This window comes from Saccopteryx leptura, chromosome 5, assembly GCF_036850995.1.
Source record: "Saccopteryx leptura isolate mSacLep1 chromosome 5, mSacLep1_pri_phased_curated, whole genome shotgun sequence".
NCBI classification, from domain to species: Eukaryota; Metazoa; Chordata; class Mammalia; order Chiroptera; family Emballonuridae; genus Saccopteryx; species Saccopteryx leptura.
In genome coordinates this window covers 113,324,109-113,352,025 of record NC_089507.1, presented here as the reverse complement: position 1 = coordinate 113,352,025, position 27,917 = coordinate 113,324,109, and the positions used below count along the sequence as shown (strand labels likewise).

At 39.4% G+C, this 27,917-nt stretch overlaps 1 protein-coding gene across 9 annotated transcripts in view; it reads right to left on the bottom strand.

Annotated features, from left to right (window-relative positions):
- Positions 1-27,917, bottom strand: part of PARD3 (par-3 family cell polarity regulator) — a 696,077-nt gene that overhangs the window by 426,256 nt on the left and 241,904 nt on the right. For all 9 annotated transcript variants that reach the window (XM_066386075.1, XM_066386074.1, XM_066386078.1 and 6 more), the window contains exon 3: positions 8,017-8,197. In XM_066386075.1, the coding sequence (XP_066242172.1) occupies positions 8,017-8,197 (181 nt within the window). The remainder of the gene's footprint in view (positions 1-8,016; positions 8,198-27,917) is intronic.

Genomic DNA, 27,917 nt, shown 5'->3' with positions numbered 1-27,917 from the left:
TCAGACTGATGCGATATCGACAGTACTCTTTCTGAACCAGAAATACTCTATGCCAATGTTTTTCAACCACCAGTCCATGCACCTAAGCCAGTTAACAACATCAGGGTCGTTACTCTTTCAAGAACCGGCACAAAATTTCTGGCAGACCAACAGCAGTCAACAGGCCAACAGTTGAAAAACTGCTCTAATGTGATCCTAGAAAGGAGGCTCTCCATAGTAAACTCATGTTTAAAAAAGCATAAAGTCAAATATACTCAAACTTACCAAATATATGGTTGAAAAACAAGACCATTTATGTAGTTTATTTGATAATCAATTTATCTTTAAATTGAAATATGCTTACACCTGGGAGGAGGCAAGGACCTTTGAAGAGATGTGGGAGCATTGAAGTCTCAGGATTTAATGGTAATAGCTTCATATGCAACATTCCCTAACATGGCTGGACTGGCCTGAACAAAGGGTCAGGTAAAATGCAGGCACTCCCCACCCACGTCTCCAAGGTCACCAGCCCTAGCTGACACACCCCGAGGCAGAGGAGGCCCAGCCCTGGGGCCCACGGTACTTTTAATATCAGAAGGATAAATGTAAACTTTGAGAGTTAAAAAAAAAATTGTTTAATTTTTTTCTCACACCATACAAATATAATACATATAGGGACCATTGCATAGGACCAGAAGAAGTAATATATTGAAATATTTAAAGTTATATGAAATATACTTTTTATGATTGACAGTGGTGTTAAGGGAGGAGGGGCAGGGCCCATGAACATCTAGGAAGATTGTCATGATGCCCTGAATTTAGCTCCCTCTTCTGCTTCACAAAATTAAAAGAAAACTAAATTACAAGATTAGGGAGGGAAAAAAAAGCATCACCTAACCTGCATCTTACAACTGATACAAATACACACAACAAAAACTTCCAGGATGCCAAAGGAAGGGACATGTTGATACAATGACCTTGATGTTGAAAAAATAAATGACTCAAAATAACAAATCCTTTTTGCCACACAGTTTCTAGTTCACTCATTTTGACACACGGAAAAAAACCATAAGCCAGATAGTTGTTAGCCTGATGATATATCAATAAAGAAATAACTTTTGATGAAGGACCACTAATTGATGCTTGCCAATCCCTCTGGCAGGGAGTGAGAAGAATGAGCAATACTGCTACAACAAAACCCATCTGCTTCTTCTACTCTTGTCTACAAACAACATTTCTCTGATAATAATTTCTTACCCTAGAAATAACTAATATTTTTTACTGGATGAAGGTACCAATAGAAGAAAAGATCATCTTAAAGAGGAACATGTATAATAAAAATAGTTTTTAGAATTTATAAGACTGAATATTACAAATGGGCAATGACCTCCAATGAAAAAAAAAGAAAGAAATCTGACCCATAATCTGGAGAAACCAGCCCAGGAAGCCAGCCTGCTGCTACCTACAGTTCCCAGTTCAGGACATTAGACAATTACTTGTAGCAGCCAGTTCAGAAAACCAAACAATAACCCTGTAACAATCTGCTGAAAACAGCCAGGTCCTAATTTATAACTGACAGCTTCCCTCATTTTTTACCCTTCTGCTAAATTAGTAACAACCAGAAAAAGCCAAATTGCACCCTTAACCAATCACAAAGGATAACCCACTTATAGGCAGCCCACTTACAACTGCTCCATGCCAACAGCTTCCAATCAGGGCACACCTGAAGCCTCCCCCACACCTTTATTCTAACTAAAAATCTTTCCCACCTCTCTGACAAATGCAAGTGATAGTTGCTATGAAAACCTCCGAATAAATAGCTTGTTCTCATCTGAAGGCTCATTGATTTCCACATTAATAAGCAAAAACTTTTATATTATATACTTACGCTATTTTGATCATTTATGTACTAACAATGATTATACAGTACACTTACACTTTACAGAAACGTTAAGAGTTAAAACTTTTACTGTGTTTTCTTAGTTTCATGCATACAAAAAGATGGCCAATGAAAGATATTCAAGCCTAAAAATATACTAGGTTAAAATTCTGAGTTACACAAAATGGGGGAAAAAAGTCAACGATAAAAAGGAATTAAGTAAACCTTCAAAGTTTTAAAGAAATGTTTTTATGCAAGTGTTCCCCCACCCCCAAAAAAATCGACACACAAAAACCACCTTTATTAAGAATAGGGCACACAAAAGTCGAAAGAATGTACTAACTACCTCTGTAACCACAACTATCCACACCCCACCTCCCCAACCTGTATTATTTTGCATCAAATTACAAATATATCATTTCTACCAATATATATCTTATTAAGTGTTATAAAATATAAAAAACTCTTTAGAAAATAATTTCAACAATATGATCACAACTAAAGAAGTAATTCCTTAATAGCAAATACTCAATCGGCATACAACTCACCAATCAGCATAGAAATGTTATTTTTTTTTGTTTTAAATAGGGATTTAAGCAAGACCTACCCATGATTAGATACTCTGTCTCCTAAGTACCTATGAATCTGTAAGTTCCCTCGCTATTTCCCACACACACTCCTTGCAACTGATCTATTTAAGAACTGCAGTCATCTGTCTTACTCAGTTTCCACAGTCTCGACCTGACTGACAGCCTCATAGTGTTCACATGCTTCCCAGGGCTATCTGTATTTCCTATAAATGGGCTGTTGGGTCTAGATGTCTGGTCAGACTTCTATTTGTTTCATCAAGACCACTGCTTAAGAAGTATTATATTCCTCCATCAGGAGTCACACCACGCTTGGTGGACTCATATTAATTTAGTATTACGTTTTTACATTAGCAGCAATTGATGATCAATGCCTAGGTCCATTATATCAACATGAGTTGCAAAATAATGATGTAAACTTACTGCTGTTACTATCTTTCTTGATGTTCCTATTGTCCTCCTCTGGCCAGTGGGAACCTCAGGTTGACAACAGGGCCCTGTAGGTAACTCTAGGAACCTCTCCTAGCTTCCTTATTTTCTAATATGACAGAATAACCCAAAATTCTCTCTTACATTTTCTGCCCAGATCAGAATTCAACCATTTCTCCAAGAAGCTCTGATCCCTTTTCCTGGGAAATGCTATTTCCAGAGCTCAGCCTGGAGATCAGAAAGACTCAGTTACTGGGTTGGTCATTTGTTTTAGATCTTTTCAATGAAAACAAAGGATTTTCCCTTCCTTCTCCTTTCCTTGCCTTGTGTGTGTATGTGTGTGCGTGCGCGTGCTTTTGTGTGTGTGTGTGTGTGTGTGTGTGTGTGTGTGTGTATGTGTATGTAATAAAATATACTATGTGTCATCATATGTCCTATTCAAATTGAGGCTTATAGGACTTTTATTTATTTTCCTCTAACTGATATCTGTATCCCTTTTCTTCTGTATTAAGAATCCTGGGTCCTCAATGGCAACAGGGATAACAGAATTAGAATAGTGTCATTCCTCAATGGCCTCATCTCATAAAATCCATCTGACAATCGAAGATTAACAGTATCAACATTACCAACAACAACCAGTTTTAGGCGTTTTGTCTGATTGGCAGTTCTTTTTTTTTAAGTGTGTGTGTGTGTGTGTGTGTGTGTGTGTGTGTGTGTGTGTGTGTGTCAGAAAGAAGGACAGATAGGGACAAACAGACAGGAAGAGAGAGAGAGATGAGAAGCATGAATTCCTAATTGCAGCTCCTTAGTCTCATTAGTTATTCATTAATTGCTTTCTCACATGTGCCTTGACTGAGGGGCTACAGCAGACTGAGTAACCCCTTGCTCAAGCCAGTAACCTTGGGCTTCAAGCCAGTGACCATGGGGTCATATCCATGATCCCACAATCAAGCCAGAGACTCTGGGCTCAAGCTGGTGAGCCAGATAAGCCCATGCTCAAGCCTGCAACCTCGGGGTCTCCAACCACTGTGTCCCAGTTCGACGCTCTATCCACTGCACCACCGCCTGGTCAGGCTGATCGGCAGTTCTTTTTTCCCATCTCCCCTTGGTTGTACGAATTATTCTGTTTTACGTTTACTTGAAATATATACTCTTGAATGACTGAACCATCAACTGAATTGAGCTATCAACTGATGTCAGTTGTGTCATATCATTTTTTATTTTAATAATGAAGAGCTCTTTATTTATTAAGTATTGTTATTAATGTAAAAATGAGGTAGTTAACAGGGAGAGGAGGTTGTAGGGGAAAGGGGAGGGAGGGGAGTAAAGAGGGACAAATATATAGTGATAGAATATCATCTGACTGTGGGCACACAACATAATCAATAGTTCAAATGCTGTAGAAATGTTTTCCTAGAGCCTATGTATTCTTATTGATCAGTATCATCTCACTAAATTTAATTTTCTAATTAAAATTTTAAAAAAGAATTTTATTTTAAAAATTAAATGTTTACCTGAAACCTATGTATTCTAATTGACCAATGTCACCCCTATTTAATTTAATTTCTAAATTAAAAAAATTTAAAGTGATGATTTTATAATTATAAAAAATAAGATATGATTCAAATACCAAATATACAAAAGAAGAAATTAGAAGTCTAGCTTCTACCCCATTTCCTCCATCCTACTCTTTTCCTTCATCATAAGTACCTATATTTTTTGTTAAAATAGATACCCTATTGTATTTTTCTTCAAAATGAGAAGCTTTTATATAAGTAGTCTTTCATTATGTGGTCTATTTTATTTACTTTTCAATTTTTAAAGCTCTTTTTTTATGTTTAGGAAAATTTATTTTTATTCTGTTAATTATACTTACACTACTACTTTCGTGTGATACTGCCCATAATCCCCTCTTTTTGTTCATATGGTCTACTGGCCACCTACTGTTTTTGTTTCTCTTAGGTCAAAGCTATTTTAACCTTAATGACAATGACTCTTGAATCAGTATTTTCACCCCAGCACTCCTGACATGTTAAACTTGAGAAATCTTTGATCTGGGGGACTGTCCTGCACCTTGCAGGGTGTTTAGCTGCATCCTTGGCCTCCATCAGCTGATGACAGCATCCCCACCTTCACCAGTGGGGCCGACCAAACATACTTCCAGGCATTGTCAAATATCACTCGAGGGAAATCACACCTAGTTGAAAGCTACTGATGTAACTAACTCTGTATCTATTACAAGAAAGCTGAAGGGACTGTTAGTGAAGATACTAGACTTTACCTTAATACCAAACAAAACTTAATATCAACTCTTGACTGAGAAAAAAAATAATGTATACTTTTCTCAGTTTCCATCTATTCTTTATGGAACAAAGGGAATTCATTCATAGAAAACATGGGGAAGTCATTACTTTCTTTAAGACAAAAATTAGGAGTTTATTTATTATATTTAAGATCCTTTATTAACCATGTCCCTAACTGGAGGTCATTGTTCCTCAACTGAGCAAAGCTCTCATGTAGAGCTTCCTTAATTTCACATTTGTGAATGAGGAAGACTGCTAAACATAAACTCCTAAATGACAAAGTTAATGACTTATTTTAATGCAACTCTGGCCTCTTATCACCTAGCACAACACTTGGCCAGCATAGATCAATGTTAGTTTTATTGTAAAATTAGTGATATTAATACAGTATAAAAAATCATCTTAGCCCTGGCCGGGTAGCTCAGTTGGTTAAAGGATCATCTCAATATGCCAAGGATGTGGGTTCGATCCCAGCTCAAGGTACATCCAAAAATCAATCAATGAATGCATAAATAGGTAGAACAACAAATCAATTGATCTCTCTCTCTCTCTCTCACTCCCTTCTCTCTCTCTAAAAATCAACATATAAAAGTTAAAAATAAAAGTCATCTTGCTAAACTGATGACTGCAATGCAATGAGTAACTTTTACATAGTCAACAAACTTTGTGTTTAGAAAATGCTTACCTAAAGCCTGCCAAGGCCACAAAATCTGAACAACTTTAGTACATAAAAATCAGAGTAAGTGAGACTTGTGTACGTCCCCACTGGTAGCTGTGAAACAACACATGCACCCTTTCCTCAATAAAAATAAAGCAAAAGAAATATTTTGGGTTGAAAACAGCATTTAAACTTTAACCCATCAGGCCAACCAAATGTGGGTTGGAATGGTTTTAGAATTATTTTTTTGAGTCCAGAGAAATTAAAAGATGAAAGTTGATGGGAAGCATGCCATCCAAATTCTTCTTAACATAAAGGCAGAGTTTCCCTTTTCTCCAACACATTAAGGTACAGCCCATTGAAAGGTTCATCTTGCTTTATAAAATATATAAATAAACTACAACAGTAACAAAATTTTCTGTATTTATATACATTAGGGTGTAATTACTCACATAAAGAAACTATATTCCAAACATACTTACACCTGAATATCTGTAATCAAATTTTTGTTTTACTCAAACGTAATCCACTTTCTATACACATGCTTATTCCAAGCAAATAATCAATAAAGCATAGACTCCATGAGCTAGTCTATAAAAACAGAGTAAAGTAACCTGTCCACTTATATATTATCATGTACATCACACATAGGACATGCCTTGCCTTTTCAAAACTTTGCCTGAAATAAATCCAACCTAAGATTTTTAAATAGCATATCCATGCATGTAATCAAATGTTATTTACACAGTTACTTTAAAACATACAAGGTGGGGCCAAAGTAGGTTCACCATTTTCCGTAAGGAAAATAACACAAAATCAATAATAAAAAAAATAAACTGTGTTTTATGTCAGTGCAACTGTACCCCTGCTTTTGTCCTACTCTGTACTTGAACTGTCTACCCCAAACATGTGCAGAAACACATAAATCTCCTGGGGATGAGGAAATGTTCGACTAAGACACCTCCAGCGTCTTCCCACTCTGAGCCTCCTTGGAAACATTTCTCACTGAACCCGCTCTCATGTGGACCTGTTTCTTGTCCTTATGAGAGAACGCAATACAGGAAGTGGTGAACGCTGGCCTGTACCCACATACAACCCTCTTGGGCATCAGTGAATACCCCACCATACCAGTGTACCTCCTCAATTCTCTACTCTCTCCGTGGCACACTTCCCTGTGGTTTCTGATGTCCCATCAGAACTGTTAACTATTAAACTGACATGCTTCTCTGTTCTCCTCATATATACCTACAAGAAACAATGGAACATCTAGAAGTAAATGGGCAACAAATGCAATAGGTTGCTACCAAATGTAAAAAAGGAGAAAGAGGGATGCATTTTAGAAAAAGATACTATATATTCTAATTATTACCCACCTATAGTCTACATATTATTTCTATATATTATCGATCTATTATTATATTATTAATTATCTAGATGTGAAGGTCTACTTACGACCATCAGTAAAACAGCACAAGGCTAAATTTTATACTTCAAAAATTTGTTTCTCAACAGATGTGCATAAAAAATGATCTCTTATTTAAAAATTTCTTATAGTTAACAGCTACTCAGTCATAGAGCATACATTTACAAAACAAAATGTGATTTCCAGAGAAGTGCCTGATTTCTGAGTAAAACCCTCTGGGAATGGCTGACAGAATGCCTCAAGCAAGTGCACCAGAGCCTGAGTCCTCGGGGTCCCGGATTCCTCACAGAAACTCTCTATGCCCTAGATGTTCTGGCCTTGAGGTGGCATTCTGATAGCATCTCTTCCAGATCCCTGCAGTCTCTCCTCCTGCTCTTCCGGTAAAATTCAAGTAATGACTACAACCAGCTTGGCTGTCAATCAAAGAGGCCATGTTTTATTTCAAGGTAAAGCTCTTTGATTATTTCTATTCTAGCATTCAGAAGAAATATATGGAAGAAAAAAGTCTTATCCTTATTTACCTTTAGTGAACAATTAAAAGCCTACCACCCTAAAGTAAAATAAGCCCAGTCTATTCAAGTGTAAAGAATCTCTCATCTCTTTTGTGAAAGACATTTGCCCAAGTTTTAAACTTAATCAATTTTTGATAAATACAGATAATGAATTCCATTCTCAGGGGCACAGCTGGATAATACAAGTTGGCACCCTTATAAAGCAAGATGAGATGTGCACTGAAGTGTAAAAAAAAATTCACATACTTGCACGAAGCACCGATGGTGTGACCTCAATTTCACTTGTTGCTTGATAAGGCTGAAAGGCGGAAACATTGTTGGTGCCAAGCTCGCTGCCAAATATCTCTGGACTCTGGGTGCCCGTGGAGCTGGCACTGGTGCCGTCCCCTCCGTGGTGTGGCTCCTGCTCATCAAACACCGCTACCAGCTGGAAACAACAGGGAGGTCTGTGTTTACAAAGACAGGCATTTAAAATGACAGCAGCCAACCCACACTACATCAGACTCACATCTACAGAAGCAGAATCCATACCTGGGTACCTGGGAATGGGATGCTTCAAATTAAAGCAGAGCTTCAAGAAACAATCTTTCCCTAAATTGTAATGCTTTACTTTTTTCATTTCAAAGTTGTATGTTTCCTACCCAAAATGCCACGGGTGAAAAATAGTAAGACGGTTTTATATCACAGAATGCTAAGGGAGATGGGGTTGATTTCCATCTTTTTGTAAATGATATATTAAGTGAAAAAATAAAAATGTATGTGTATATATAATGCATATCTATATATGCTGTATAGTATACAAATCAAAAGGTATAAGATATCCTCTATATAAAAAGAAGAGGATATTAAAATTGACACATGGATCTGCTCATTGGTGCAAAAGAAATAGAGGAAAGAACAAACTAATGACACCGGCTGCCTGCAGGGAGTTAACAGGGTTGAATGAGATAGAGAATGGGAATGGATGATGGAGATACTGGTACAGTGACACTGTCCTGAATATTTTTTTTGTAACTGACTCTTAGAACCATAATAAAATAATAACCCAAATACCTAAAACAGAAATAAATAGTAGAAATCAGTCAGGGAGCAGGAGAATCCAAAATGGAACACAAACAAACCTAATGTTACAAATGAAAAACCCAACCCACTGAAGGGGAAGGGAAAGGTTTTCCACTGTTTATCGAAGGCTAAACACAAGAACTGTTGCAGAAACACTGTGTTCTAGTTAATAAATGTGTTCCTCACAGCACATAGTTGGCAAATTCTGACACTGCTATTTCTATTACTATTACTACTCCTCCACCTCCTCCTACAAAACACACACACCAGGAATAAATGAGAAGAAAAAATAGTTGGGACAATAAAGGCCAAAATTCTTACTATCATAAACAGAAGATACAAATAAAATAAACTCATTGGTATTAGATTTAAATTGGAGGCATCAATATGAACTCGTGGTTTTTATAGGTAGGTATGGTAAGTAGGTAGAAGGACAGAGAGAGATGGGTATGAAAGGATGTTAACACATTTGTGGTATGCAAACATACATTTCTCAGTTCTACTCACTGAGAAGTCCCAGAAGCAATGACACCTGCCCAGTACCAATGCACAAAAGCACTCAAATCTTGGTTTCCAATGCCCTTCTCCAATAAATGACCCAAGGCTCCTTAAAGACACAATTCCACAGCTGGGGGAAGACAGGACACATGATGAGCCTGGAACATCGTATGATGCATCACAGATGTTGGGGGCACACCAATGGGAAAGGAGTGCGACTTGACAAAGCTCCCCATGGCCAAACAAGTAAACCGCTTATAACTCAGAAATAAACTAAATATCTGGGATTCCATAATGACGTAAATAAATAACTGCAGAAATAAATAAATGGTGGCGAATGGACAGCTCCTTTTCCTTGTAGCATTCCAATTAATACATGCAGAAGGAATGATGAAAATAGGAATCAGCATCAAACACCTCCATGGTAATATCTATTGCAGGTAAATCTACCAATGGATGCCAAAATTAATGGGTGAGAACATAATGAGAAACAGGATATTCGCCTATCTCAAAGTATCTACCCATAAGATAGTTTTAATTAAAAAGAAAAAACAGTACCTTTGCCATGGAGAAATATGACCACTTTACCAAGGTTAATAGCATCAGTAATAAAACATTAGCATCACACGCCCTGTGATAAAATGCACTGAGAAGTATAACCTTACGTCAGTGGTATTCCTGCCAAAAATGAGTGCACTGTATCTATGTAATTATGAGGAAGCATCGGACAAATCCAAATTGAAAGACCTTCTATAAAGTGACTCATATTCTTTAAAACTATCAAAGACACGTGCCGCGACCAGCGCGGGGAAGTGAAGACCTGAGTAGGGATAACAGAGGATGAAGGAAAACACAGAGACGAAAATCAAGTTTGGGCCAGGTGGGACAGCGGCTCTGACGGAGACACACTGCCTCCACGCCGGTTTCAGGCTGGCCATCTCCTGGGGCTTCGAACCTGGGTCCTTTGTCATCCCAGTCCGATACTCTATCCATTTTGTCACCGCTGGCCCTGCTTCTGTCAGGTCCCTCAAGGCCGAGCAGGGCCCTTCCTCTGCGCTCAGCTGCACGTGGGCCGGACGCATTCAGGTGCAGTGGCTCTCTGCAGACATGAATAGTGACGGACAGAACTCATGAGATTATGGAAGCTGAAGGAGACAGAGGAGAAATAAGAGCTTACATCCAATGCCAGGTCCCTGGCTGGATGCTGGACTAAAACAAACAATCAAAAAAGGGACATTAGTGAAAATGAGGCCAAGTTCAAATGAAGGCTATGGATTAGTCTTACCTTTGATAACTGAACTGTCGTGTGGTTCTGCAGTAGGAAGGCTTACGTGAAGGACATATAGAAACACTCTGTACTACTTTTGCAACTTTTCTTAGGTATAGAATTATGTCAAAATAAAATATTTTTAATTTAATAATACAGCATATTACAAAGTACCATAAAAACTAAAATTCAGTCAGTTTCGTATTATAACTAAACAGTGGCAGCACTTCCTTAAAACCTCAAAGAATTATAAAAAAGTAACGAAGTCCAAAGGAACAATAGCACCCCGTCGTTCACCCTACACTCTTATGCCTAGCAAATTAAGCTCAGTGTTCCAAGAAATGGGGGACATGGCTGTACTCCAAACCAACCATGTGCTCTGCCTCCTATTCGAGCTCGTTCAATGCCAGTACTCCTATCAGTTATAAAGGACAGCAAGATAAATTTACAGACTATGAGAAGGATTTGTAACTACAACCCTCATTTCATCGACAGTTTTGTCACTTTGAAGAAATACAATTTCCATCAACACACTATCAATCAACGCATAAGACAAGAAAAAAAAAAAAAAAAGAAAGAAAGAAAGCAAGAAAGAAAAAGAAAGAAAGAAAGAAAGAAAGAAAAAAAGAAAGAAAGAAAGAGAAAGAAAGAAAGAAAGAAAGCCATCCTCACGTTATAAAGACGTGTTCAAACAGGAAGCTCGCAACCTCATTACAGTGCCTACATAATTTGCTGATCAAACAATCTGTAAGGGGTCTTGGCCGGTTGGTTCAGTGGTAGAGCACTGGCCCAACATGTGGAAGTCCCGGGTTCAATTCCTGGTCAGGGCACACAGGAGAAGCGACCATCTGCTTCTCCACCCCTCCCTTCTCGCTCTTGTTCTCTCCCTCTCTCTCCTCTCCCACAGTCATGACTCAAATGGTTCAAGCAAGTTGGCCTCAGGCACTGAAGATGGCTCCATAGCTTCACTTCCAGCACTAAAATAACTCAATTGCCAAGTAACAGAGCAACGCCCCAGAGGGACAGAGCACTGCCCATTAGGAAGCTTGCCAGGTGGATCATGGTTGGGGAGCATGCAGGAGTCTATCTCTCTGCCTCCCTGTCTCTCACTTAATAAAAAAAAAATCTCTAAGGAAGGTCACTGATAGGAAGAAATCAAAGTAGAATGAATAGTTGGGCCATTCAACCCGAGATAAGCAACGCAAGTGGGAAACAAACTCCATCACATTTACAACAAATTGAAAGGTGTTTGTCTGTCTGCACAGAAATTTCCATACATAGTCATGAAATCAGCCTAAAATCTAACCATTGAAGGCAAGAGCCTCCCTATGTTAATCACACACATGCATCCTACCACATCAGGGGTCGGTACAATTTTTTTGGAAAACAGCCAGATAGATAGTAAATGTATTTTGGAGCTGTGTAATCTATATAGTAATCTACTCTGCCACGGTAGCATGAAAACAGCCATAGATAAATAGATAATACTTAAATAAAGGCACATAACTATCTCTGGCCCACAGGCCACACTTTAACAACTCTGCACTAGACTGCTCAAACTTCCAGGACTTTGCAATTTGGGAAATAAAACTAAAAGTCAAAGTTCCCTTGGTAGCCTGGATAAGCCTAACACTATCCATGGTCAGGCTACTCATTGGGATTACGAATTTTTAAACTTGATAGTACCATGTCATTGGATCTCTCACAATGTTAGTGGCTGAAAATGCATTTGAAGACACTAGGTTTTGATATCTTGGCACTTCTGAATGGAAGCCAATGAAACAAGACCTGTTATGAACATCTCTCAACTGTGTGTTCTCTTAAGAATCAAGTCCCACCTGACCAGGCAGTGGCGCAGTGGACAGAGTGCTGGACTGGGATTTAGAGGACCCAGGTTTAAGACCCCGAGGTCGCCAGCTTGAATGCGGGCTCATCTGGTTTGAGCAAGCAAGGGGTTACTTGGTCTGCTATAGCCCCCCCAAGTCAAGGCACATATGAGAAAGCAATCAATGAACAACTAAGGTGCCTCAACAAAAAACTGAAGCTTCTTACCTCTCTCCCTTCCTGTCTGTCCCTATCTTTCCCTCTTAATCTCTCTCTCTGTCTCTGTCACAAAACTAAATAAATCAATAAAAAGAATCAAGTCCTTGCTGCACACTAAAAATAAACCCCCCCAAATATCAGAGTCTTTAAATGCCATGCACGGGGGAAGGATGTCCACACACATTAGTTTCAATAATTATCTCTGGCATTTTTAGAAAATGCGAGGACTATGAAGTCTAGATCAAGTCTGGAACAAATGCTGCCTGAATTTTGGCGGCAGGACTGCAGTTGGTGATGAGCGACGTGCCAACACCACACAGTTCCACAGCCTTCTGTAAGCCAGAGGTGAGGGCCAGGCATGGGTATGAAGTCCTTCTGCGTTCATCTGGGAAGGCTAACATGATTTTAGAAAACCGACTCTACAAAGCATACACATAGTAACACAGCAAGAGGAAATGAGACTGTAACAAAAACATTACATATTAAATTTATCAAGAAATAAAAATAAAGGAAATGCCTGCTTTTAAATTTGTGAGACATGACTCAAATCTATATTTTAACAGATGGAGTCTTCACTGCTGCCCATGAAGTAGACTATTCTGAAAGCTCACTTTTGCTTTCAATAGCTGTTACTTGACCTCTTCTGATCTTCGTCTGTCAAGCCACCACGAGAAGAGACAGGTTGACTTGAGAATAACAGCCATGACAACATGTGTATGTATCAACTTCAAACTCGGCCACATGTGTCCCACCACCCTCAGGATGAGCCATCGTAACACTTTGAAATATCAGAACCCCACAACAGAAAACCCATTTTATACACATCACACTCCAAGACTTACAAACCGCTTGGATCCAGGGTGCCCCTTTCGATGGGTGAAATGGTGAGCTGCAGGCCTGCAACAGCATGTAGGCAAGTGGCTAGTTCACAAAGAGCACGAAGAGACCTGCATTCAAAAACAGTGCTGCCTCCACTTCCTGGACGGCGGTAGGTAAATCCAGTGGCCTCTCTACCATCTCTAGGCCTTACTGTACTGATACTAAAAAAAAGCAGGGTGCTTGTGGCTTGGCACAATCCAGGCCATTACTGTCCCTGCCCAAATCCCCAGAACCTATGGGTGTTCTTCTTTCATGGCAAAGAAGACTTGAAGATGGGATTCAAGGTAAGAACCTTAAAGAGGGAGGTGAGCCTGCATTATCCACTGAGCCCATTGAAGCACATGAGCAGAACATTAGAAAACATTTTTCAGAGATGTCAGAGAAACGTATAACAATGTCTGAGGCGGTACCATGTTTGTTGCAGACTTTGAAAATGAGGAAAGAGACCCATGAGCCAAAACCATGGGGGCTTCTCCAGAGGAAAAGCGAGTGAACTCTTGGTCAGGACCTCCAGAAAGAAACGCCTCTCTGTTCTCACCGTGACGTCACCATGGGGAGACCCAGGCCAGATGTCTGTCACACAGAACTGTGAGGCGATAAATCAGTGATGCTTTAAGCCCCTCAGTTGTGACAGCAGCAACAGGAAACTAATACAGTGCCAAGGCCCACTCTCCTAGCCTTGCTGTGACAGAAAAGCTATAACAACTTTCAGAACACAGTGAGTGCATATATAATAGTAGCTAGTGTTAAGTTATAGTGGTTTGGCTGACAAGTATGTACTTTTGTAAACATGAGCATCAGTTTCAAGAGTGACTAAGGACTGCCTGACTAGGTAGTAGCACAGTGGATAGAGCCTCAATTTGGAACATTTGAGGACCCAGGTTCAAAACCCTGAGGTCACCAGCTTAAGTGCAGGCTCACCAGCTTAAGCGTAGGATCATAAACATGACCCCATGGTCACTAGTTGAGCCCAAAGGTCGCTGGTTTGAGCCCAAGGTATCTGGCTTTAGCAAGGGGTCACTGGCTTGGCTGGAGACCCTGGTCAAGGTACATATAAGAAAGCAATCAATGAACACCTAATGAGACTAAGGAGTCGCAATGAAGAACTAATGTTTCTCATCTCTCTCTCCCTTCCTGTCTGTCTGTCCCTATCTGTCTCACTCTCTGACAAGAACATACCTTTATAAATGTGAGCATCAGTTTCAAAAGTAACTAAAGACTGACACAGAACTCTTCTATACACTAATAAAAAGGGGGGGACAAGAGGAGGGGCCCTGGCCGGACAGCTTAGATGGTTAGAGTCGTCCTGAAGAGCAGAGGCTGCCGGTTTGATCTCTGGTCAGGGTACATATAACAACAGATCGATGTTCCTGTCTCTCTTAGTCTCTTCCTTCTTCTATCTAAAATCAATAAAATAAACATTAAAAAATAAATCCCACAGAAGAAGAGAAAGAGAAACTTTGCTAGATAAAATCCAAAATCACGATCCAAAATCACGATAAGCACAAAATGCAGTTCATTCAGAGACGTACTACATCCTCCCTACTGCTCACAGAACATCAGAGAGGACTCTGTATTTTACAGAAAACTGAGACGCAGATGAACTTGGCCAGAGTGGAACAATAAATAAGTACCCGGAATGAATCTGAGATTGGAAAGCAAACCTCTCTCTCCCAGGACTCCTGTGCATAGCAGAGCCCACTGCAAAGCCACGGACTGCAACCACCTGGAAGTCTTTGAATATGATTCTGTTCATTCTTGATTTCCAAAGGAAATAACCCACCTCACCAAATTCACGTCATTTTGACACCAGCCCCTAACATGTTCTGAACATATTTGAGGGTAACCAAGTAAACACAAATAAAACCAAATAAAAACAAATCCATGCCAGCACTATCAGAAGAGTTTTCAAAAAGCATCACACAGCCTCTCAGATTCTGTCTTCTTGCAGGAAAATGGCAGGTGACTGTAAACCAAGGAACTATCTAAGTGAGATCTCAAGGCCCAGACTCATACACCTCAGAAGTTCCTTTACTGACACCACCCTTGGGCAATCATTCTGCTGATTTCTACATGGAAAGGCTAAATATATCCCTAGAGAAAGGGCATTATCATGAGTCACATGAATGTCTTTTGCATACTCAGCATAAGATATGGAATGGTTTGACTCTGAAATAACTCTTTAGAAAGGTTTCACATTTTTGGCCCTGAAGAAGGTCCGAAGCATATGGGAAAAAGAAACTACTACAAATCAGAATAAACTTGAAAATACCTTTCAGAACCCCCTCTTCGCCTTAAGGAACTTGAGTGGCATCAAGGAGTTAGGCAAACTCCACTGAATCACTTGGTCTACAATATCTCAAAACAAAATCAGCAAGAAACACAAAAGAGAAAGAGCACTTGATTGTGGTTCTGGCTGGGAATGACTGTCTGTGTCTGCCATATATAACGTCAACAGTCTTCCTAGCACAGTACTATGATGGTGATGCCCTTGAACCCCAAAATAATTAAGGCATAATATAACATGCATCTCTGAGCACCACCGGGGAGAGCTCATAGGCAGATCTGCCTATAAAGGATAAATTCAACAGAAAGAAATTGCAGTCAACGTGACAGCTATAAAACAGAGCACCAAGTTCCTGAAAAACTAACACTGAAAATCCAGTGGTCAAGACACATCTATTTTATGACTGAAGTGAGGCTGTCCCTTAACACACAATCTTAAATGATCACTATTCCAGAAATGGCTTTTCCTTCCTATAGGTCAATCTATATATGTGTTTTTATTGTTAGGAGCAAATCGAGACCTTTACATTTCTCTGCCCTTTCACTCAGAGATGGTCTTTCAAAGAGCTGGTAAAGTAGGTTCTGGGATTCCCCTTTATCCATCTTTTTTTTTTTTTTTTTTGGAAATTCATCTTCACTTGTCTCTGTAAAACACACGGGATAACCCATGGCACACATGTAAGAGGAAAACTTAACAGACATTGGCATGGTTATCTAGCTGAGCACACTGTATCATCTACTCCTAAGAAAGGAATCAATGTAATAAACCCTTACCGCTGCCATTTGAAATAACGTAACACATCGCAAGGTAAGAAATTCCTACCTGGTCCTGGCCAGATGGCTCAGTAGTAGAGCATCAGCCCAGCATGTGGAAATCCCAGGTTCGATTCCTGGTCAGGGCACACAGGAGAAGTGCCCATCTGCTTCTCCACACCCCCCCTCCTTTCTCTCTATCTCTGTCTATCTTTCCCTCCCACAGCCAAGGCTCCACTGGAGCAAAGTTGGCCTAGGCACTGAAGATGGCTCCATGACACTAGAATGGCTCTGGATACAACGGAACAACACCCCAGATGGGCAGAGCATCTGGTGGGCATGCCAGGTGGATCCTGGTCGGGTGCATGCAGCAGTCTGTCTGACTGCCTCCCCACTTCTAACTTCGAAAAAATACAAAAGAAAGAAATTGCTACCTGTACCACCAAGGAGGCCACCCCCATCAGGCGTCTCCACCTATTCCTATTCAAAGGTCACCTGCCCCACAAGAGCTAGAAGCACCCTTTATAATGAAAGCACTGGGTCACAGATCCCTGATAAAAAAGGTATTATGCTCCATGTGGAAATTGCAGTGAACTATTTTTACTTCGGATGCTCCCTGGCCCGATGCTCACATTTCAGAGCTAGAATTTAATTCTGCTGTCCCTCAGGGTTAAATATTCTATCACCAATCAGCATTTAGACTGATAAGATTCTCATGTTAGAGTCATGTTCAACTAATAGTCTTCAATATGTCAATAGCAAACCACAATGAAAATATGCAAATGCTACACCCATAAGCTAGCTGAGCTACTTGTCAGATATAAGCTAAACCCTTCTCCTCCCTCCCTCCCTACCCCATCACCAAGTGCTGTGTTCCATTTGTCCTCATCTGTGAGGTTACAACTGCATGACACCACTGCTTAAGAGGTAATAAAAAGCAAGGTTGTACAGTACAATAAAAGAAAATAATCCTAAAATTGGCTAATCACACACAGGTACATTGACTCCAGACTGAAGGAGGTGGCCTTCGTTGTGATTTTTATCATGAACACACACAGCTTTCACTCAGGAAAAAAGGAGACACTAAGGTAAAACTGAAAAAGTGATACAATTCTCAGACACAAATGTAATGATGTAATAACTAATAACTATATTGACATGAAAAAACAGAAAGAACTTTAAAATCCATTAAACTTCCTGATGACTGAACTTATTTTAATGACATAAAGACCATATACTAGATCCTTAGACATTCTCTGAGCCTTACTTGCTCTAACAACTCATTAAAAACTTATTGAAGACAGCCACTCCTGGGAAGGAGAGGCAAAAACCACAGGAACAGCCCCAGTGGGCAGTCACTGGCAACACCCATACCCAAACACCCTAGGCAACAACAGCAGAGGGGGTGGCAGGCCTGCAGATAGACCATACCTAGGGAACAGAGGCCACACCCAGTAGACTCCAGGAGCCAAAACCTTCCTTTACACAGAGAAAATGAGAAGGCACAGAAATGCAACACAAATGAATCAAGAGAAATCCCCAGAAAAGGACCTGAATAAATAAGATATAACCGAATTACCAGATGCAGAGTTTAAAATAACGATTATTAGGATGCTCAAAGATATTAGAACAACAATAGATGGTCATTACAAACACCTAAATAAAGAGATAGCAAATATAAAAAAGAACATTGAAATAATAAAAAAGAATCAGTCAGAAATGATAAATACAATATCAGAAATGAAGAACACAATAGAAGGAATTAAAAGTAGAATGGATAAAGCTGAGAATCAAATCAGTGAGTTAGAGGACACATAAAGAACAAGAGAAAGAACAAGGGATAGAGACTTTCTTCAAGCATATCATAGCTGAAAACTACCCTCAATTAAGGCAGGAAAACATGTCACATGTTCAAGAAGCAAAGAGAACTCCATTAAAGAGAAACCCAAAGAAATCAACACCAAGACACATCATAATTAAAATACCAAAGCTAAGTGATAAAGAGAAAATATTAAAAGCTACTAGAGAAAAAAAGACTATCACCTACAAAGGAGCCCCCATAAGGATGACTTCCGACTACTCAACACAAACACTTCAGGTCAGAAGGGAAAGGCAAGAAATACTCAAAGTAATGCAGAACAAGAGCCTACAACCAAGACTACTTTATCCAGCAAGGCTATCATTTAAAATGGAAGGAGAAATAAAAAGCTTTCCAGAAAAAAAAAACCCAAAGAATTCATTACCACCAAACCAAGGCTGTAAGAAATGCTAAGGGGCCTGTTGTAAACAGATCAAAGGAGAAAAAGAATATAGCAAAAAAGGAATACTGGTTTAAAGAATAAAATGGCAATAAACAATTACATATCAATAATAACCTTAAATGTAAATGGATTAAATGAACCGATCAAAAGACATAGGGTACCTGCGTGGATAACAAAACAGAACCCATACATATGCTGTCTACAAGAGACACACCGTAAAACAAAAGATGCACATAGACTGAAAATAAAAGGATGGAAAAAAATATTTTACGCAAATGGAAATGAAAAAAAAAGATGGAGTAGCAATAATTATATCAGACAAAATAAACTTTAAAACAAAGACTATAGTTAGAGATAAAGAAGGTCACTACATAATGATAAAGGGAGCAATCCAACAGGAAGATATAATCGTTATAAATATCTACGCACCTAATATAGGACCACCTAAATATATAAAGCAGACTTTGATGGATTTAAAGGGCAAGATCAACAGCAATACTATAATAGTAGGGGATTTCAATACCCCACGAACATCACTAGATAGATCATCAAGAAAGAAAATTAACAAAGAAACAGCAGACTTAAAGGACATACTAGATCAACTCGATTTATTTTTTGTTGGTTTTGCTTTTGTATTTTTCTGAAGTTGGAAGCCGGGAGGCAGTCAGACAGACTCCGCATGCACCCAACCGGGATCCACCCAGCATGCCCACCAGGGGAGGATGCTCTACCCATCTGGGGCGTCACTCCGTTGCAACCAGAGCCATTCTAGTGCCTGAGGCAGAGGCCACAGAGCCACCCTCAGCACCTGGGCCAACTTTGCTCCAATGAAGACTTGGCTGCAGGAGGGGAAGAGAGAGACAGAGAGTAAGGAGAGGGGGAGGGGTGGAAAAGCAGATGGGCACATCTCCTGTGTGCCCTGGCAGGGAATCAAACCCAGGACTCCTGCAAGCCAGGCCAACTCTCTACCACTGAGCAAACCGGCGAGGGTAGATCAACTTGATTTAATAGATATCTTCAGAACATTTCATCCTAAAACAGCAGAATATACATTCTTTTCAAGTGCTCATGGTACATTCTCTAGAATAGACCACATGTTAGGGCACAAAAGTGGTATCAACTAATTTAAGAAGTCTGAAATCATATGGAGCACTTTCTCCAATCACAATGTCATGAAACTAGAAATCAACCACAACAGAAAAACTGAAAACTACTCAAACACTTGGAAACTAAATAACATGTTATTAAACAACAAATGGGTAAACAATGAGATCAAAGAAGAAATTAAAACATTCCTAGAAACAAACGATAATGAGCATACATCAACTCAAAATGTATGGGACACAGCAAAAGTAGTCGTGAGAGGCAAGTTCATAGCATTACAGGAATATCTCAAGAAGCTAGAAAAAGCTCAAATAAACAACTTGATCCTACATCTAAAAGAACTAGAAAAAGAACAGCAAGTAAAGCACCGAGCTAGTAGAAGGAAGAAAATATTAAAGATCAGAGCAGAAATAAATGACATAGAGGCAAAGAAACAATACAGAGGATCAAGGAAACCAGGAGATGGTTCTTTGAAAAGGTAAAGAAGATCGATGAACCATTAACCAGACTCACCAAGGAAAAAAGAGAGAGGACTCAAATAAATAAAATTAGAAATGAGAGTGGAGAAATAAAAACTGACACAACAGAAATACAAAATATTGTAAGAAAATACTATGAAGAACTGTACGCCAAAAAACTAGACAACCTAGATGAAATGGACAAATTCCTTGAAATATATAATCTCCCAAAAATTAATCTGGAAGAATCAGAAAACCTAAACAGACCAATTACAACAAATGAGATTGAAACAGTTATCAAAAAACTCCCAAAAAAGAAAAGTCCTGGGCCTGATGGCTTCACAAGTGAATACTACCAAATATTCGAAGAAGAACTGACTCCTATTCTTCTCAAGCTATTTCAAAAAACTCAAGAAGAAGGAAAACTTGCAAGCCCTTTTTATGAGGCAAGCATAATTCTGATTCCAAAACCAGGCAAAGACAACACAAAGAAAGAAAATTATAGGGAAATATCCCTGATGAATTTAGATGCTAAAATTCTCAACAAAATATTAGCAAAACCAAACACAGCAATATATGAAAAAAATCATACACCATGATCAAGTGGGGAAGCAAGTCTGGTACAATATATGCAAATCAATCAATGTGATTCACCACATAAACAAAAGGAAGGAGAAAAACCACATGATAATTTCAATAGATGCAGAAACAGCATTTGATAAAATCCAGCCCCCATTCATGATCAGAACTCTCAGCAAAATGGGACTACAGGGAACATACCTCAACATGATAAAAGCCATCTATGACAAACACACAGCCAACATCATACTCAATGGGCAAAAATGAAAACAATCCCCTTAAGGTCAGGAACAAGGTAGGGGTGCCCCCCTTTCACCATTCTTATTCAACATAGTTCTGGAAGTCCTAGCCACAGCAATCAGACAAGAAAAAGAAATAAAAGGTATCCAATTTGGAAAAGAAGAAGTAAAACTATCATTATTTACAAATGATATGATATTGTATATAGAAAACCCTAAAGTCACAGTCAAAAAACTACTAGACTTGATAAATTAATTCAGCAAGGTGGCAGGATATAAAATTAATACTCAGAAATCAGAGGCATTTTTATACACTAACAATAAACTGTCAGAAAGAGAAATCAAGGAATCAATCACCTTTACCATTGCAACCAAAAAAATAAAGTACCTAGGAATAAATTTAACCAGGGAGATTAAAGACTTGTACTCAGAAAATTATAAAACATTGATAAAAGAAACCAGGGAAGATACAAACAAGTGGAAGCATATACCGTGTTCATGGTTAGGAAAAATAAACATCATTAAAATGTCCATATTACCCAAAACAATTTATAAATTCAATGCAATACCAATTGCATTGAATTTATAAATTGTTTTGGGTAATATGGACATAAAATAACAATGACTTACTTCAAAAATAGAGAAGAAATATTCCAAAAATTTATATGGAACCAAAAGAGAACACGAATAGCCTCAGCAATCTTGAAAAGGAAGAATAAAGTGGGAGGTATCACACTTCTGTATATCAAGTTATACTACAAGGCCACTATACTCAAAACAGCCTGGTATTGGCATAAGAACAGGCATATAGATAGATCAATGGAACAGAACAGAGAACCCAGAAATAAACCCACACCTTTATGGACAACTGATATTTGACAAAGGAGGTAAGAGCATACTTTCAAGTAAAGATAGCCTCTTCAAAAATGGTGTCGGGAAAATTGGACAGCTACCTGCAAAAAAATGAAACTAGACCACCAACTTACACCATTCACAAAAATAAAATCAAAATGGATAAAAGACTTAAATGTAAGCCGTAAAACCATAAGCATCTTAGAAGAAAAATAGGCAGTAAGCTCTCTGACATCTCTCGCAGCAATATATTTGCCGATTTGTCTCCACAGGCAAGTGAAATAAAAGACAGGATAAACAAATGGGACTTTATCAAACTAAAGAGCTTCTGCACAGCTAAAGACAATAAGAACAGAATAAAAGACAAACTACACAATGGGAGAATATATTTGACAATGTATCTGATAAGGGGTTAATAACCAAAATTTATAAAGAACTTGTAAAACTTAATAACAGGAAGACAAACAATCCAATCCAAAAATGGGCAAAAGAAATGACTAGACACTTCTCCAAAGAGGACATACAGATGGCCTATAGGCAGATGAAAAATGCTCAACATCACTAATCATTAGAGAAATGCAAATTAATACCACAATGAGATATCACCTCACACCAATCAGAATGGCTCTCATCAACAAAACAACACAGAATAAGTGCTGGCGAGGATGTGGAGAAAAGGGAACCCTCCTGCATTGCTGGTGGGAATGCAGACTGGTACAGCCTCTGTGAAAAATAATATGGAAGATTCCTCAAGAAATTAAAAATCGAACTGCCTTTTGACCCAGCTATCCCCCTTTTAGGGTTATACCCCAAGAACACCATAGCACTGTTTGAAAAGAAGAAATGCACGCCCATGCTTATGGCCGCATTGTTCACAATAGCGAAGATGTGGAGACAGCCCAAGTGTCCATTAGTGAACAAGTGGATTAAAAAGCTTAGGTACCTATATATTATGGAATACTACTCAGCCATAAGAAATGATGACATCAGATCATTTACAACAACATGGATGGACCTTGATAACATTATATGGAGCGAAATAAGTAAATCAGAAAAAACTAAGAACTATATGATTCCATGCATAGGTGGGACATAAAAATGAGACTCAGAGACATGGACAAGGGTGTGGGGGTTACAGGGTGAGGGGGAGGAAAGGGAAGGAGTTCGGGGAGGGGAGGAGCACAAAGAAAATCAGTTAGAAGGTGACGGAAGACAATTGGACTTTGGGCAATGGGAATGCAGCATAATCAAAGGACAAAATAACCTAGAGATGTTTAATCTGAACATATGTACCCTGATTTACCAATGCCACCTAATTAAATTTAATTTTAAAAAAAAGAATTTGTCTCACAGCTAATTCAGGCAGAATAGTATAAGGATGCTAATTCTGCTTCTCAGGCCACATCCTGCAAAAGGGACCCCAAGAAAATTGGTCATTTGGCTCCTCTGATTTTGCCAATTGGATTAAAAAAAATAGGTCAGGAACGCCCTGAAATGGAACTAACAATACATGGGCATAAATTTAAAGGACTTTTAGATACTGGAGCTGATGTATCTGTTATTGCTAGGTACACTGGCCTCCTTCCTGGCCCACTCATGCAGCAGCCACAGAATTACAAGGTATAGGGCAGAGTAAATCCCTTCAATAAAGTTCTAGTTTTTTACAATGGGAAGATTAAGAAGGTCATTCTGGATTTTTAAACCTTATGTGCTCCCTGGGTGGCCAGTTAATTTGTGGAGTAGAGATGTTTTGAAAAATACGGGAGTGTTGCTTGTCAGTCCTAATGGTCTAGTCAGTACTCAGATGCTTGATCGGGGATTTTTGCCCACTAAGGGACTAGGGAAAGAACAGCAAGGAATTCTCACCCCCATAGAAGTGGCACCCAATACCAGAAGGTGTGGATTAGGATATCAAAATTTAGCATAGGGGCCTTGGTAGTTCCTGCTACCCCAATAATGCATTGTGCAGACCCAATTACTTGGAAATCAGATAATCCTGTATGGGTAGACCAATGGCACCTTCCTCAGGAGAAACTTAGGGCAGCTGCTCAATTGGTACAAGAGCAGCTACAGCTTGGGCACATTGAACCATCTAATAGCCCATGGAATACACTTCCGTATTTTGATCTTGTCGCCCCCTGGATTATCAAAGGGCATAGGCAACCCTTACAGCTTATAGGTTTTGAGCCTCAAAATTATTGTTGTTCCTTTTTTCAAAGGATCAACAACAATGGCTCTGGGAAACTTCCACTAAATGGCAAATCGCTTTTGCAAATCATTGGACAACTTTATACTGAAATTGTCAACTTAAAATCAGCTCAAAGACTAGAATTATATGCCATTATCATGGCTTTTCAGTATTTGCCATATTCCTACTTTAATCTATATACAGACAGCAAATATTTACTTATGGTTGTTTCTACTATAAAGACTGCTGTCTTAGGGACAACTGCTGATGAACTATTTCAGCAGTTACTCCTTCTTTGAAGACTTGTATGTCAACATAGAGCTCCATGTTTTATAGGACATACTCGAGCTCACTCCATGCTCCCTGGAGCTTTAGCACAAGGGAATGCCCTTGTTGATCAAGCTACCCCCCCAAAAAAATTATTTGGAGCAACCATGACAGATCGAGCAATTCAGTCTCATACTATTCATCACCAGAACGCTGCAGTCCTGTGTGAACAGCTTCAACTTTCTCGGGAAGCAGCACGGCAGATTGGGAAATCCTGTCCAAGGAGTCCTATACTACAATCTCTCCCTTCATTTGGAATTAACCTTCCAGGACTCCTACCAGGACAACTTTGGCAAATGGATGTTACTCATATACCTTCATTTGGCAAACAGTCCTATGTCCACGTTACAGTGGATACCTATTCTGGATTATAGTAACTTCTGTCAGAACAGGAGAGGCAGCTAAGCATGTTATAGCTCATTGTCTGTATGCATTTTTCTATTATTGGATTTCCTAAACTGGTTAAACTGACAATGCTCTTGCATATGGAGCAAAAGCATTTACTGTATTCTGTCAAACCTTTTGAATTATGTGTATTTCTTACAATCGTTAAAGTCAAGGTATTATTAAAGTGTACCCAGCAAATATTTTAAGGTCAATTTAAAAAAATTTAAAATGGGAGAGTCATATCCAGGAACTCCTATCTTGGGTCTACTATTTCATGCTTTTTACTTAAAAATTTTTTAATTTCTTTTGAATGCTGATGAACAGGAGACACCAAATCTTTTTCTCCGGCAAACTTCTACCTTCTTTTATTTGATCCAGCTAATAACACTGTTTTGTCTTTTTCCAAGTAGCTCCAGATATACAGAAAAGGTTTATATAGGTGGATGGGGATCCTCAAAACCCTCAGCGAGATCTTCTGAGCATGGCCTTTAAGGTACCAAGAGGCAGAAAAAGCCCAATAGAGATCAGGTGAACTAGCAGCTTTGAGGATACACCCTTAAAGGCTCCAACACCCCAAAGGGGTCTCTTAGGATTCCATCTGGGTCCTGCTTCAATAGTGAATAGGAAGGTCATTGAGCTAAAGCCTGCCAGGCTTACCTGCCTTTGCTGTGAGGAAAAAAGGGACACTGGAAGGTGGGCTTCCCCCTCGCTCCTCTAAGGGAGAGTTCAGTCTCTTCCAGCCCTGCTCCAGCCACCTATGACCTAACCTTGCCCAGAATGCTGGGGTTTGCCACTGAAGGCTGAAGGTGCCCAGGGCCAATGGTCCCATCTATGACACTGTGGACGAGCCTAGGGTATTTCTTCCAAGAAGCAGGTAAACTGATCTTACTTGCACAAGGGCCACTTAACTATGCCTTGCCTGAATAGTCAGTTTTTTTATTCTTCCCTCAAAGATCTCTGTTGTGGGTGTTGATAGTCCTATTTTCTGTTGCTTTGTTTAATATATAGTGTTTCCTTTATTCCTCCTACCTCAATGCCCCACTCATATTTCAGGCTGGGACCTACTCCTAATTTACAGCTCTCTTTCGCCCCTTTGCCAACTTCTATTATGAATTTTCCTTTGCCACCCAACTTAGTGTATCCCAAGGTTCTCTTTACCACGCTGCAGTCGCAGAGCTCCAGGGAAAAGCAACCTGGTCTCATCTCTCCAGGCAGAGGAGAACAGAAGCTCTGTCTCCACATATGCTGCAGGTGGCTTTTCCAGTCTACCTGAATCATTACCAGCTAGAAGCAGTGGCCATTGGGACTTGGACGTGAGCTGCAAAGTATAGAATTGTGACAGCAATTCCAGTGCCATGCGGACTTTTCCTGGATGTGGTCTTTTTCTGGGTTCCTGCTCCTTGTGACAGCTCCTAATGGACTGAACTGGGGTTGGGTTGCATTTGCAGGGATTTGGAATAGTGTGCTTGCTGTATTGGCCAAGAGTTTGCTTAAAGGCCTTAATCACTGTAAAAAAAAAAATAGAAGACTGGATAAAGAAGATGTGGCACATATACACTATGGTATACTACTCAGTCATAAGAAATGATGACATCGGAACATTTACAACAAAATGTTGGGATCTTGATAACATTATACAGAGTGAAATAAGTAAATCAGAAAAACCAAAAAAAAACCCCCAACATTTAAATAGAGCTACTGTTTTGCTGAACAAGCAAACAGCATTAAAAGAGTATCTCTGAGTCAATGATTTTCTTTAGTAGTAGTAATACAAGCCACACCAGTAAAACTTCTCAAAGGAGAGAATCTCAAGTTGCCACTTAGAAACTCTAACTGCTCCACAGGCAAGAGTAACTGTGCTTCATCAGCATTTTAACTAAGTATATTTTGTCCTTTCTAAAAAAAAAAAAAAGGAAATAAAATGGACCCAAAGCTTAGAAAGGAAGTCTTTAAATGCCATGAGCATACTAAAAGCTAATCTAAGGATGGCAGCAAGTAAGGAACCCTCTCCCACAATGTACCACAAGACTTGACCTCAAACCTACTCAACACCTAGCTCCAGGGCTTGAGACTTTAGAGGCAGCCGGCCTCGCCACCTGGTCATTCTGCCAGTCTTCCAACACATACCCATCTAAACATGAGGAAGTCATGAAACTAGGATTCCACAACAAGGTGTTTTGACAATCAATATGTATGACCTATTAATTCAGGAATAGCTATTCAGGATTAATATTCAGAAATAAGCAGCATTAACAAACAGTAAAGAGACTCCCTCAAGAGCAACTCTTTCAATGAATGTGTCACTGTGTGGGATTGGGGGTCGATGTTAAAATGTATATTTTATTTATCCAAAGCCCAGCATCACATAAGAAATAGGGCACAATGAGACAAGCCAAAACCACAAGCACATACACATACCACACCTTTTCAATGCCTTACTCTAAACTGTGATTAAAAGTACACTACCAAGACCTTGATGTTACCTGAGCTTTAGTGAGCAAGTATGTGTGAAATGAACCCTCCCATCTCCATCCAACAAAGCTCTCCCATTTCCCCCTTCACTTTCAAGTCTTTGACACCATCCTCAGCTCTCCCCAGTCCCTGACTCCCAGACTTAGGGATGAAAAGCAGCCAATGTGATTGCTCAGCCCAGAAGTACAGCTCCGTAACTACCACCAGGCAGGACCACCAAGTCTTCAATAGGAAAATCTCACACCCTGCTCTCATTCATCTGGATTTTTGTTTCCATTGGGTAAGTCTGCCGAGGCACTTGAGCCCCTTGGTGAGGAAGAAGGTCCCCTGGAGTTTTTGCACCTCCTCAGCCATCCAGGCAAATGAAGCCTGGGCCTGTTAAATTCATCTGAACACCTTGTTTCCGTATGTTCATGCTATCCCCAATTCCTCCCAGCATCGCACCGTGCAACCAGCAAGATACAAATGTTTGCAAGAGAGGAAGGTAGGAGG